Raw genomic sequence first — 12,357 nt, forward strand, 5'->3', positions numbered from 1 at the left:
GCCCTATAAGCAACAGGATACTCTATACCTTGAAGAAGGAACGGAAAGAAGTGATGAAATAGGGAGAACGCGGCAATACCGGAATGCTGATGCACTAATGGGACCGCATAGCACCGCTACGGAATTCTCGATAGAAACTACACCCGAGACCATTACGTACCTCAGAGTGGCGGCATGGTGGGGGCTCCACAGCTACTATCCCCAAATGCCATCTGCAGTGCCCGCCGCGCGTCGTCAAAACGCTGGTGATCCCCAGACAACATCGCCTCGTCCACCACCTCAGTGTGGCGCAGCAGCACCGTGTCTTCGTCGCGCAGTTTGTGTCTGTACTCATAGTGTCCCAGCCGCACCAACTCACGCCCCGCAACGGACGCGCGCATAAGCGTCAGGAAGGTGTCCATCAACACCTCGTAGAACGGTGACGACATGGCATGCCGCCGCAGCAGCATGTGCAAGCCTGACACCGTTGAGTCCAGCGCCTCGTGCGAGCCTGCGGGAAAGACGGCGCGGATAGCATCACGGTGGCGGAAGTGGTAGTCAAGGCGGCGTCCGAACACGAACTCACGCGCCGCATGATTTGTGCATGCCATCGCTATGGTTGCTACAGCGCATGAGGGCAACGGAGATCCCAGTGGAAGTCCCAGCACACCATTCACCAGCTGCTCTGTTGCACTAGTCGCGTGCTGCAGATAAGACATCGTCGCTGACACGGACCCAGGGTACTCACTACTTACCAACCCGGCACCCATGCTACACAGTGGTACACACCCGTTCACGAGCGAAAGAATTTCCGCTGCCAATGGTCCATCTAACCACGTAACACTCTCTCGTCGCCAGAGCCGCTCCGTCAGCGACTGCAATGAACGGGAAAGCTCAACGTCAGCCTTACCACCCAAAGCGAACGAAAGCGTGACACCGCTATTCCTATTGGCATCACCTCCATCACACGCAGCCGCAGACGTCACGGCCCATTCCCTTGCAAAAAGAGGCCCGGACACAACAACTAACTTCGATGGCAGATCCTGAGACACCCGCCCAAGCTGCTCCAGTGGCGTCAAGCCTTCTCTAGTAAAACCACGTGTGAACAGGAGCATCGGCGCGTCAGCGTGATTCTGCGCGCACCTAACCATCGGGGGCGTATGAGCGCCGTCATTTTCCAGGCACGTCGCTGGGACGCATGAAAGTACAGCATCCACACCTACGTCATCCTTTATGGGCTCCGCATCTACAGCGCGCACTGTCAACCCCGATGGCGCTCGTATGCGTCGGTCAGCCAGGCGGAAAGTGCGTGAGCCATACTGCACATCATGAAGGTAGTCACGGTCACGCCCTACCATCGTCACCTCACAAGACGCGGCCGCCCCATTCGCTAGCAGAGAGAGGGCACATGCAGTCCCCAGCTCCCCACTACCAAGCACAAGTAGTCGGGTGCGCATGACAAATTCACAGATCTGCCCCGTACCTCACCGCTCCAAACATCAAACCTTGGAGAGGCAACATCAAAGGAGGATAGGGAACAACAAAGACATATGGAGGAGTAGCAACCGCAGGCTGCAACACTGTAGTGACGGGGAACCAACAAAAAATATGCAAACGCCATGTCCACCACTCACAAGCAAGCTGGTGGGAAGTCTCCCGATGAATGGTAAAATAAATGTTACCCACTCATGCGCTAGCAATAAACTTTACCAATACTACCTCCTTCATGTTTCTCATTTCTCCCTCCCCAACCCTAAAAATAAAATTCACCTGTGTTTCCTGCACACACAGTCATGCGTAGTGGAGCCATGCACAAAATATACTGGCTCACCGCGGAAAGAACAGGTAGGAGAGCTTTTGTCCACATCCCCACCGGCTCTGTAACCAGCCGCTCATCCTTATGCGCTCCACAGCTCGGTGCACGGCCAGTCGCGCATGAGGAAGCGGATTCAATCGGAAGAATTCGTCGAACTCCTTAGCATATGCTTCACCCGTGAGTGAAGAGCCAACAGCTTCCACGATGGCCTGAATCCGAAACGTTCCGCTTCCCCACTGCTTCTCGATTCCCTGGAAGTGCTTCTTGAACAGCGACCAGACATAGCCATTTGGAAGAGAGGGGCTTCCCGCCATCGCAGAAAATATCACACCACCATACTGTGACCGGATACCGTCGTTATAGATACAGCGCTTCGCAATACCCTCGACAAATTCGGCATCCTCGGCATAGCAGACGGCTCGCAGCAACGAGCGGCATAACTCTACGTTGTCATGAGCCTCCGCAAACCGATTCCACACAGTCTGCGCACGTGCCGAAGTTTCCCCGGGTCCTAAGCGTATATACGCTGCCAGGGACATGGTAAGCGTGTCGGCGGTATACGTTGACCCTCCCAGATAAGCATCTGCTTCCTTCAGTGCCCACTCAACTGCTGGCAGCGCGAGTGCCTCCTTTGCAGACAGGCAATGAAGTGCCGTGGAAATGCATGCGTTGATAAAGAAGGCACGCTGCAGGCGCTCCTCTGCCGTACACGGTTCTGTCGAAACAAGCTTCGTCGCCACAACCATAATCTGGTACATTAGATTGTGTCGCAGCTCCCGCCGCACGTTGCCATCTTCCACGAATCCAAGGAAGTCATTCATATCGTGGTAGTACTCCTGCCACACTCCCGCATTCAACTCTCGCTCTGTGAGGACGCACCGGAGGATAGACAAACGCTCCACGTCATTATTTCCCATGTACACGGACGCCAGTGTGTCTGCAATCAAACCACAACGGTCAGGGATGGTAAGAGACTTGTATGCCCCCAACAATGACGAGAAGCTTGCTTCATCGTATCTGCAACGAAAGAAGCCTCGCCTCCGCGGGTTTGCGTTAATCCAGGGCGACTGAGCGAGCTCTTTAGGGAGATCCACACGCTGTTCCCCGCTCCCCCGCAAGGCGACACGGTGGCTGGTCCCATTGGCGCCTTCCAACACCACAGGCACACACCATAGAGTACTCCTCCGCTCAGTCGCAGAGGCAAATTGACAAGGCTCTTGGCGCAGTATAACTACGCCAGACGATGGGCGGCTGACGTGGACAAGAGGGAAACCCATCTGTGTTGTGAAAGAATCCATCGCCTCCGTCAGTGGGACCCCAGAGGACTCTTCCAGTGCCTCCCACAGTTGTTTCGTCGTTGTTGCGCCATAGCGATGCTTTTTGATGTAATGGGCCACCGAAGATGCCCACTTCTCGCCTAGGAACGCCTCTAGCATGTGCACCAGACCCATCCCCTTGTCGTAGCTAATCGCGTCGAATATCTGAGTAATCTCCGCGGGATCGCGGATGGGAACTTCCACAGGATGACTGTGCTCGTACATGTCACTTATCAGTGCGCTCGCCACACTTGCGTTGGCGTCCTCGTTGGCCCTCCATGCCGGCTGTAATTGGTGGGCAGCGTCATAGCCACACCACGAGGCAAATCCCTCCTTCAGCCATAGTCCTTCCCACCAGTTGACGGTCACCAGGTTGCCAAACCAGTTGTGCGACACCTCGTGGCAGATCAACTCCGCGGCACCCTTCAGTGCTGCAACACTGGACGTTTCTTCATCCACCAAAATGGCCTCCACGCAGGCAATGCAACCCCAGTTTTCCATCCCCCCGATTGGAAAGTCCGGTACGGCGACGACATCTAACTTGGGTAGGGGGTACTTGCAATCAAAGAACTTCTCGAAGTACTCCAATGCAAAGGCGGTAGTGCGGAGTGCGAATGCTGCGCGCTGCAGCTTTCCAGGTACTGTGTAGACCCTTATCGGTATGCCACAGGTTGTGGTACCAATGTGTTCCAGTTCCCCCACGAAACACGCGGTGAGATATGGAGGCACTGCGGGCACCATCTCAAAATCATAGGTCACGACATTGGACTCCACCTTCTTCGCACGGAGCGGACCGTTCGACAGCACCGTGTAGTTTTCCATGTCGCACGGAAGGGACACACGGAGCTTGAAGTCTGCACGGGCTGCCGGCTCGTCCTGACAGATGTAAAAGCAGCGCGCTGCTGTCGGCTCAAAATGCGTAGCAGCCATGCGGTGCTCCGTGCCGTCACCAGTTTTGAAGCACACACGGTAAAAGCCCCTCATTTCCTCTCGAATTTCTTGCGTGTAGCTGAACGTCACCGTGTGCTCCTCCGCAGTTTCACCACTCAGCTGCAACTGCAAGGTGCTGGCCTCTTGGTTGTGCCCCACAATTGTCGCCCCACACACCTCGTGAATAGCCATCGTTGAGTTGTAATGCAACTGCAGCTCCTTTGATCCTTCCACATCAGCCGCCCTTCGCAGTACAATTGTTTCCTTCCCATCGTACTTCCAACCTGCGAGGTCTACGCTGACGTGCAAGTCGTAGGACACAGGGACGAAGGGGTTGCGTAACTTCACCGTATTCGCGGCATCTGAGGGGAGAGTTGGCATGTTAAACCCTTGATTGATAACTTGTTAACTTGTCTGAAAAGTGAGAAAGCGCAAGGTTGCAATCAGTGAGGACAACACGCGGCAGGAGGGGGGAGGGTTCGAGTTGCGAAAGAGGTGTGACAGGGCACAGAACGACCTCCTACAGCACGCAGTACAATCAAAGCGAAAAGGGATTTACACGGTGTAGAGCAATAGAGTTGAACTCGTTTTGGAGTGGTGTTGTTGAAGATTTGTAGCTGTTGTTAACAAAATGTGGGCCTACAAAGGCTTTTCGTTGTTTGTGTATTCGACTAGTTTTTCTGAAAGAAGCCTTATCTGGCTCTGAAATGCGTTACGCATTCTCTCTGTTTCGTCGTGTTGCTGTTGTTGAATAGCTTCTAATCGGTGTATTTTCTTTTGTGAGCTCTCTATAATCGAACATTTATTTGCTAATTCAAGAAGTACGCAGTTCATTTGTGTGTGGTAGCATATGGCAGATAGATCCGTGGAGTAAAGTGCCTGCAAAACTTCGTTTTCATCTAATATTGTTGGGGTTGCTGTAACTATATTTTGTTGAATCTCTTCCCGTGGCTGTGCATACGACATGTTGGGCAACCCCATCCCTTTGTGCGTATGATTATCTGAGACATATGCTGAGGCAGTATTGCAATTCTGTACCCTTTTTGCGAATGATTCAGTGAATTCAGCAATGTGTTGTAGGACCGTTCGCAAGGGGCTTGGAAGGATGCTACTTGTTAGTTCCCTCAGCAACTCTGCAAGCTTCCCCATTGCCTCTTGCAGATGGTCTGAAGCCCCACAGCCTTGCCACCAAAACCTTTCAAGTGCTATCATCCACTCAACTGAATCGTAGCTCTCTTGACTCATAACCGTGTGAGAGTCCGAACATATGAATCGGACCGAATTGACTACACCACGTACGGCGGCTAGGGCCTCCATGATAGAATGTGTCATCGTTTCCACTAGAGTAGGCTTGCCAGCATTCGCATTTCCATTTTGATTACCACCACCCATCATGAAACAGGCATCGACAAGAAGTCGAGCATGCTCTAACAAAAGTGTTAGCCACCGTTCAACGCTGGATAGAATTTGGTTTTGCGTGATCAATACCTCTGTCATTGTCTCGTCGGAGGGAGTGGGATTGGCCAACGCAACCTCCAACTTCTCAGCGTGCCCCAAGAGGGAGGTTTTCTGCTCAATGTGTACACCCAGTAGTGTAATAAGCCGATCCTTGTAGCAGCGTATGTTGCCGGACGTGGTCGACGCCAGGTGTGAGCCGAATGAATCGCGGAGGGAGGTGACAAGGACGGATATCGCCTCCATCAGCGTTTTAAAGGAACTGATGACCGCCCTAACCGTGCCTCTCGCGAGGTTTCCACTAACTTCGTGCGGTAGGGTCGTTTGATACTCCTTTCTCAGCGAAGGCACAACGGTAAGGGAAGTCCCACTTTGGCGGTTACGGCACTGCACTGGCTGCCGCGACAGGGTGAAAAAGTGATGGCAAAAATTAACTAGCGCCTTCTGAGTGACATAATCCACATTGAGTTGCTCATGTGCCTGCTTCATTGCGTCCGCCAGGCTGCGCAGTTCCATGATCTCTGCTTGCAGCACCTGTAGTTCGGCCTTCTGTTGGCTGCATTGCGTTTCCCATTCCCGTTTGTGGGTTTCATAGTTTGACTGCAATTCAAAGAGCTGCTTGTGAACATTTTCATTCTCCAAGACGATTTTCTCTTGATCCTCAGGGGACAAGTTAATTCCAGTTGACGCAGCACTGGTGGACGACACCTTCTTCGCGTTTAACAAGCCATCAGTTCCATCTGCGCCTGAGACGAGCGACGAGAGGCCCTTCCACGACGTTTTGCTGGTTGCAACAGCTTGTTTGAGCTTGCGTTCTGCTTCAAGTTCCACTGTCTTTAGTTTCCGTTGTAGATTTTTATTTTCCTCCTGCACCCGAGCGAGCTCTTCCCCGATGCTCGTCATCTGCTGCCGCAGCTGTTCGTTTTGTTGCTCCAAAACTTGCTTCTGTTTCGTCACCGTAACAACTGCCTTCTTGAGAAGCGATATTTTTGTTTCGGCATCACTGTTGGCCATCATGGCCGCAACTTCCTCCTTCGTAGACATCCTATCGAAGGAAGTTAATTTGATAATGCAAGGTGCACGAACAAAGCAAGGATAAACAAAGAAAATACAAGACAGACCTTAACAATATACTTACCTCCGTAAAATAAAGAGAAGAAAAAGTGAAGATATGAAAATATGGGAATGGGAGAAACGCAAGCAAAACCTCAAGAAAAATTGTGAACGTGCATGGGTAGGGGGCAGGCATACGTCGCTAAAGATGGACGCGTGCCGGAGCGATGAAAACGGAGGCAACAACGACAAGGATGATACAACCCACGCTTAAAACTACGTGGAGGCGTGACAAACATGCCTACCAACCCCGGTTATACACCAGCTTCCACCTTCTCTCCGCAGTAAGGTCACAAAAGCGCCGTCCTTTACTTTGCTTCGGTGATGTGTTTTCAAGACTGTCGCACCCGATAGGTGAAAGCGGTGCGTGCAGATATGTAAGTCAAACCAACCTCACGCGTCCCTCCAAGATATACGGCCTGAATGTGCGGTAAGGGACGATAAAAACCTCACCGGCATGAACCGTCTGCTCGGCGTCGTCGCCAAGCCTCACTACCCCTAAATCATCCAGCACGACGCAAAATACGTAGTGGTCAATATCTGGAATTGGCAGCACCTCGTTACCCTCGGCGTATGGTGCGTTGGGCACCAACTGCTGTAGCTCAGAGGGTGCCGACTGCAGCCCCGCTTGTCTCACACATTTGCTTATCAATTCAGCAAGCCGGTCAGCCACAACGATCTCGTTATGCGAAAGGTGCTCCCGCAACTGTGTGTGTGCTTCAGCACCGGATTGAGACTCGTAATTAATTGTAAGGGCAAGGGCCTCAATCTTCCGTAATCGACACCGCAGCAATTCACACAGAAAGAATTGTGCACGCTGCACCTCTAGCGCCATGATGTCCGAAGGTTTAAAAGGAAGAAGGGAAACGCCAGAGTCGCTTCCGGCTGCCTTTTGTCTTTCGTCCGTGCCGAGTAACCTAATTTGCTCGTTTTGAGCGACAATCTGCGCCACAACACTATCAACGATGGCCTCGGGATAGGGTAGAATATCCGGAGCACACCGCTCATTTTCCGTCGCTTGTATGAGAGACTTGAGGAGATGGCCCGGGGCGGCATGAGACGGGAACGGAAAGGTTTCGTCGTTAGCTGCCCCGGCAGCCACCAAATCCGCGCCTCCAACAGTATTGCTAGTCGAGAGGCGAGGGCTGCCTTCCCTGCTGAGAGCCTCGTCGAGTTGATCCTCAAAAAACATACGTCTCCTAGAAATTGGAGGTACAAAATGGGAAAATGACATTCTTGAAAATAAATCACCAATTAACGATAACCTACACTAAGTGAGCACCGCCAGCTGATGCACACAACTCTTTGTGCAAGGTTCGGTGGATGCACAACGGGAGGATGACCCATCCCGGTGTTTTTATGCTTAACAACTGCCTGCCGCCCCGCCCCCGAAAAGACAGCACATCTCCCACTAAATTACCAACTCCAAAACATTCTTGTCCACTGGAAAAAAAAAAAGAATGCAAATCGTACTGGCTGATTGACATAAAATTCCATAAGGTAGAAAGGAGTGCAAAAGATGGCCGCACAGTATCTGCACGCGCGTACGCGAGCAAAAGTGTGACCCCGCACCGTCAGCCAATACGATCAAATGATTGCTCCAACACCACATCGCTTGCGCCCCACACTGGGATTCTGAACCCCTACAAAAAAAGGGGGGGACGTCCACATAATTCGGTGCTGGCTGAGCCGGCACCGTTCTTTTTCTATTTTTTTCGTCTACACTCGCTGGATGTTTACTTCCCCCCCTCTCCATCCCTCCCTCCCTCGAAAGGCCTCATAAGGGATTGCATATGATCTCACACCGCTTCCGTGGACCGGGTAAGGAGTATGGTATGGGAGCACAAATTCAATACTTTTCCTTGCAGTCTCACACTACTGCTAGAAGATAAATCAATAATTTGTGTTTGAGGAGTCATGTCAACAATGAAATCGATGCATCCATGAACTTGAGGGAATATAAGGGAGAAAATAAGGGGGAGAAGAAAAAACACTAACAAACACGATCGCTTCGATCTGTGCGTGGTTAGAGACATGGACACGACCGGAGTAAAAAAAAAAAAGCAACGTAAACACGACTCAAAATGTCTGCTTAGACGAGTACCTGATTACACAAACTGGTGAGTGCACGCCCTCTCTCCACATTCCTAGCTTCTAACCATCCTGCGTAACCGGTTGCTTTACCATCACCTCAATGTGATAAATAGTCCGTCGTGGCGGCCCCGCTTTCCCCTTGGGTTCATACAAAGAAGCAAACAAACAGCGGCATGTGCAGGGGAACATGTGCAACACGAAGCGCCCAGCGAAACTAAATTACAAAGAGCGGTACCGACCTGCGGTTTCGGCGAGATAACCCCCACTCTTTAGCTGTGGCGTACGCTTCTGTACGAAAGGCGACGCAGTCATAACGATACTGTAGGATTAAGCGAACAATGAATAAGAGCACACAAGATCTACTCGAAGAATAGAGTTCCCAACAAATAAAAATTAAAAAAAGAGGAACAGCCCTTCAACCGGAGTTTTGCTTTGCCCTCTCCCCACCTCCTCGACCCCAACAATTTCCTTTAATCTGTTTTCATCGCTTTCTTTTTTGTTTTCATTTTTACTTTGTAGATATAACGGTGAAGCTACTCTACCATTCAGACCACCAGTTGACTCTACCCAGCTTTCAGCAGCAGACGAAATCTTATAGCAGTGCAGCAGCGCTTTCATTTCTGACGCCCACCATGTTTTGTTTCGTGCCAACCATGTTGTTTCACTACCCTTCTGCGGGAGTTGAAACAGACCGCGGCAGGATGATGGTTGGCGTTATTTATTAGGTAGCTTTTTCCGTGGAGGCATTCCTCGCCTGCTGCCGAAGCAACAAAATCCTGTTCACATGCTTCTGCATAACCTCACGCAGCCCCTGAGAGATATCCTCCGCTGTTGAATCCTCGTTGTACTTGTACTCGCCGAAACATACGTACACGTCCGCGGGGAATCCCGGGATTTCATTCATCGCAGGTGGCCAAACTTCATGGCAGCCGTTGTGCACCATATAATAAAGTCGTGACCGGTGCTTCGTTATCATTGCGAACGTACCGAGGCGGAAGTCCTTTAGTGTCTCTGGTGTTCGGTTTAGGGCACCCTCTGGAAATACGCAAAGGTTTCCCCCTGCGTTTACGAACTCGTCAGCCTCTTCTGCTACCAACGCCTGCTTCTCCTTGTCCACAGCGAAGCTGCCCCCGGTTGAGGTAAAGTAAACGGGCAGGTGTCCACACGTATCGATAACTTTGCCCATGAACGGCAAACTCCACAGCGACCTTTTTGCAAACGCTTTCACATTCCTCATATAGCTCAAAGGGATGAGCTGTGTAAACAGAATTGTATCGAAGAAGGATGTGTGGCAAGAGCACATCACACCACTGTGGTGAATGCCGTGAGGATCGAGGGAACCTTCCATGATCTTGATGTGGATGTGAGGCGAAAGAAACCACAGCACTTTCCCCATAAGGAGACAAGAAAGCCAACAAGCTATGTTTGCGCCTTGTTGCCTGCTTACCCACTTATTGTAGCGCGCAATACGAATGGGTAGGCACAGAAGGTAGAGTACTATCACTACAGTTACGAGACAAGACACGAACCACAACCGCATGACTATCACCGGACAGCGCCGCTCGCGCAGGAGGTACCAGAACCCCATAAAAAGAGCTGCAGCTAAAAGTAGCCCCAGTATCGTCACGACGATCGCCATATTTGAAGAAATGAAAAAGAAAGTACAGCCACCAGGCAACTTAGTCACAAAAGAACCAACCAGTCAAACTATATAATGTAGCTTTTTTCTTGAAAAATGGGGAAGAGAAAAGAACGTGAGCCAGAGATGGGTAAGAGCAGTAGGTCCCCCTTTCCAACAGTACATGTAAATATTTCCGTACAAGCATGTACGGGATGTGGAAACACAAAAAAAATTCGAACAATATTAGTGGGTATAAGAATCCAGCGACAAATAAACGTAACAAAACATATGAAGGTCAGTAGCATAAAGGGGGGGGGGAAGGAAAAAAGGAGCGGAACAGGTCCCGTGCGCAATAACAGTCCCAAACAAATCGACCCCCGCCACGCCAGCTACTTTTCTTTCGCTTTCATCTTTTTTTCTTCCACTTTCCCCACCTTTCTCAATACACGGGATCTCACAGGTAGATACGTAAATACATATATTTGTGTGTATGAGAATATGCGGAGAAGGAGATCAGTAGTGTTAGCTCTGAAGAGAAAATACAATACGAAAGGAAAAAAAAAGGAGAGATTGGGGGGGGGGGGGGCGGGGGGTGGGAGCTATGTTGCGCAGAATCACTTTCTTTTTTTTTTTTGCCGCCGGAACCCTGTTTGGTGCTACCAAATTATGAAAGAGATAAACAGACAAACTACAAATCATTAGTGGGAATGGGTGGGGGAAACAAAGAAAAGAAATTGAGAAATCCGCTGGGGTTATATGAGGAGAACGCCCTTCCTTGTTCTCCCGCACACACATACACAGGCACGCACGTGTATGGATACAAACAAGCATATAAATATGAAAGTATATCTACGCCTATTTTCCTTTCCATTGACAATATTATTATTATTATGCTGTGATATACTTACAACAGCATACGTGCAAGTGTAAGCTGATTTGGGTCCGGTGTTACATTAATATATATATGAGCTTGTTTGTATCCGTGTACGTGTGTGTACTTCTCTCTCCCCTCTTAGTCTTTAGTTTTGACTTCTGTTTCACTTTGTTTTAACCAAAGGCAGAACGGAGATGAATATCATAATAAATGACGACTACTTGTTGGCGTGCGCACGCAAGTTGCAAAGAAGTTGTGGATCCTTCACTTTTCTTTTGTCTCACCCGTTCCTATTCCCTCATTTCATCCCCGTATTTATGAATATACATAAATGTATTTCTCATTATAATTATCATTTATTAAGCAATATTAAGCATGAAAGAGAAAAGGAAGGAAAACAAGGGACACCTGGACCTTTGTGTTTTCCTCCCTTCTTTCGCTGCACCTATATACCACCGTGTCATTGACAAGGCCTTCCCGACGCCGCGCTACACACTCCCTTCGCATATCGTCTCTACTTCTCATTTTCATATTTCATTTCATCGCGATTGCGTGGACAATTATCGTTTCGGCCTGAGCTTAATTGCTTTTGGCCCCTCGCATTTATTGCATTTGGCGTTTGTTTTCCCTTTCCTGTTTCATTATTCATCTCTTCTTTTGTATCTCCGGCGGTAGTATCGTCGTCACTCTCCCTCCTTCCATTTCTCTCACTTTTCGCTTTAACAACAATCATAACAATAACAGTAATGATAGCTAAATGGAGGGAACTGCCAACAGCAGTGCAAACGAACAGACAAGTAACACTGTTTAGGAATCGGCAGAATGAAATGCACTACCTCTACCAACCGTTGCCAAAGCAACGAAAGGGTAAATACTTCCTCTTCTAGTTTTGGTTCATTTCGTTTCGCTTCTTTTGTCCTGTTTTCTTTTCTTTTTTCGTCGTTGCTGACGGTTATTATATTAAACAAAATCAATAAATGAAATGAAGCAAGGTGCCTGTTCACGAACAATGTCCGTGTGCGTGTGTGTGGGGAGGGGGAGGAGTAAAAATACGTAAACGCGCGCGACCTTTTTTCCTTTTGAATACACTCGATGGTGTGCGCGTGGAGGGGGAATATCAGACAAAACAAAACCATATGTCATAGAGGCTACAGAAAAA

General features: G+C 49.8%; 5 protein-coding genes across 5 annotated transcripts, besides 3 other annotated features; all 5 read right to left on the bottom strand.

Annotated features, from left to right (window-relative positions):
* Window positions 1-12,357: part of a sequence feature (sequence corresponds to BAC RPCI93-48K5) that runs on past both edges of the window.
* On the bottom strand, window positions 162-1,436 carry Tb927.3.4780 (hypothetical protein, conserved; the record flags this gene model as incomplete). The annotated part of the gene is made up of 1 exon (XM_838977.1): window positions 162-1,436. One exon carries the CDS (start codon window positions 1,434-1,436, stop codon window positions 162-164), a length of 1,275 nt encoding a protein of 424 aa, XP_844070.1.
* Tb927.3.4790 (aminopeptidase, putative) lies at window positions 1,807-4,422 on the bottom strand (the record flags this gene model as incomplete). Its single annotated transcript, XM_838978.1, has 1 exon — window positions 1,807-4,422. One exon carries the CDS (start codon window positions 4,420-4,422, stop codon window positions 1,807-1,809), a length of 2,616 nt encoding a protein of 871 aa, XP_844071.1.
* Window positions 4,681-6,540, bottom strand: Tb927.3.4800 (hypothetical protein, conserved; the record flags this gene model as incomplete). The annotated part of the gene is made up of 1 exon (XM_838979.1): window positions 4,681-6,540. One exon carries the CDS (start codon window positions 6,538-6,540, stop codon window positions 4,681-4,683), a length of 1,860 nt encoding a protein of 619 aa, XP_844072.1.
* Tb927.3.4810 (hypothetical protein, conserved) lies at window positions 6,992-7,843 on the bottom strand (the record flags this gene model as incomplete). Its single annotated transcript, XM_838980.1, has 1 exon — window positions 6,992-7,843. The coding sequence occupies one exon, from the start codon at window positions 7,841-7,843 to the stop codon at window positions 6,992-6,994; it is 852 nt and encodes a 283-aa protein (XP_844073.1).
* Tb927.3.4820 (acyltransferase, putative) lies at window positions 9,425-10,342 on the bottom strand (the record flags this gene model as incomplete). The annotated part of the gene is made up of 1 exon (XM_838981.1): window positions 9,425-10,342. One exon carries the CDS (start codon window positions 10,340-10,342, stop codon window positions 9,425-9,427), a length of 918 nt encoding a protein of 305 aa, XP_844074.1.
* Window positions 10,897-10,917: a sequence feature (GC_rich).
* Window positions 12,074-12,135: a sequence feature (T-rich).

The sequence above is a fragment of the Trypanosoma brucei genome, chromosome 3 (assembly GCF_000002445.2).
Source record: "Trypanosoma brucei brucei TREU927 chromosome 3, complete sequence".
In the NCBI taxonomy this organism is placed as follows: Eukaryota; Euglenozoa; class Kinetoplastea; order Trypanosomatida; family Trypanosomatidae; genus Trypanosoma; species Trypanosoma brucei.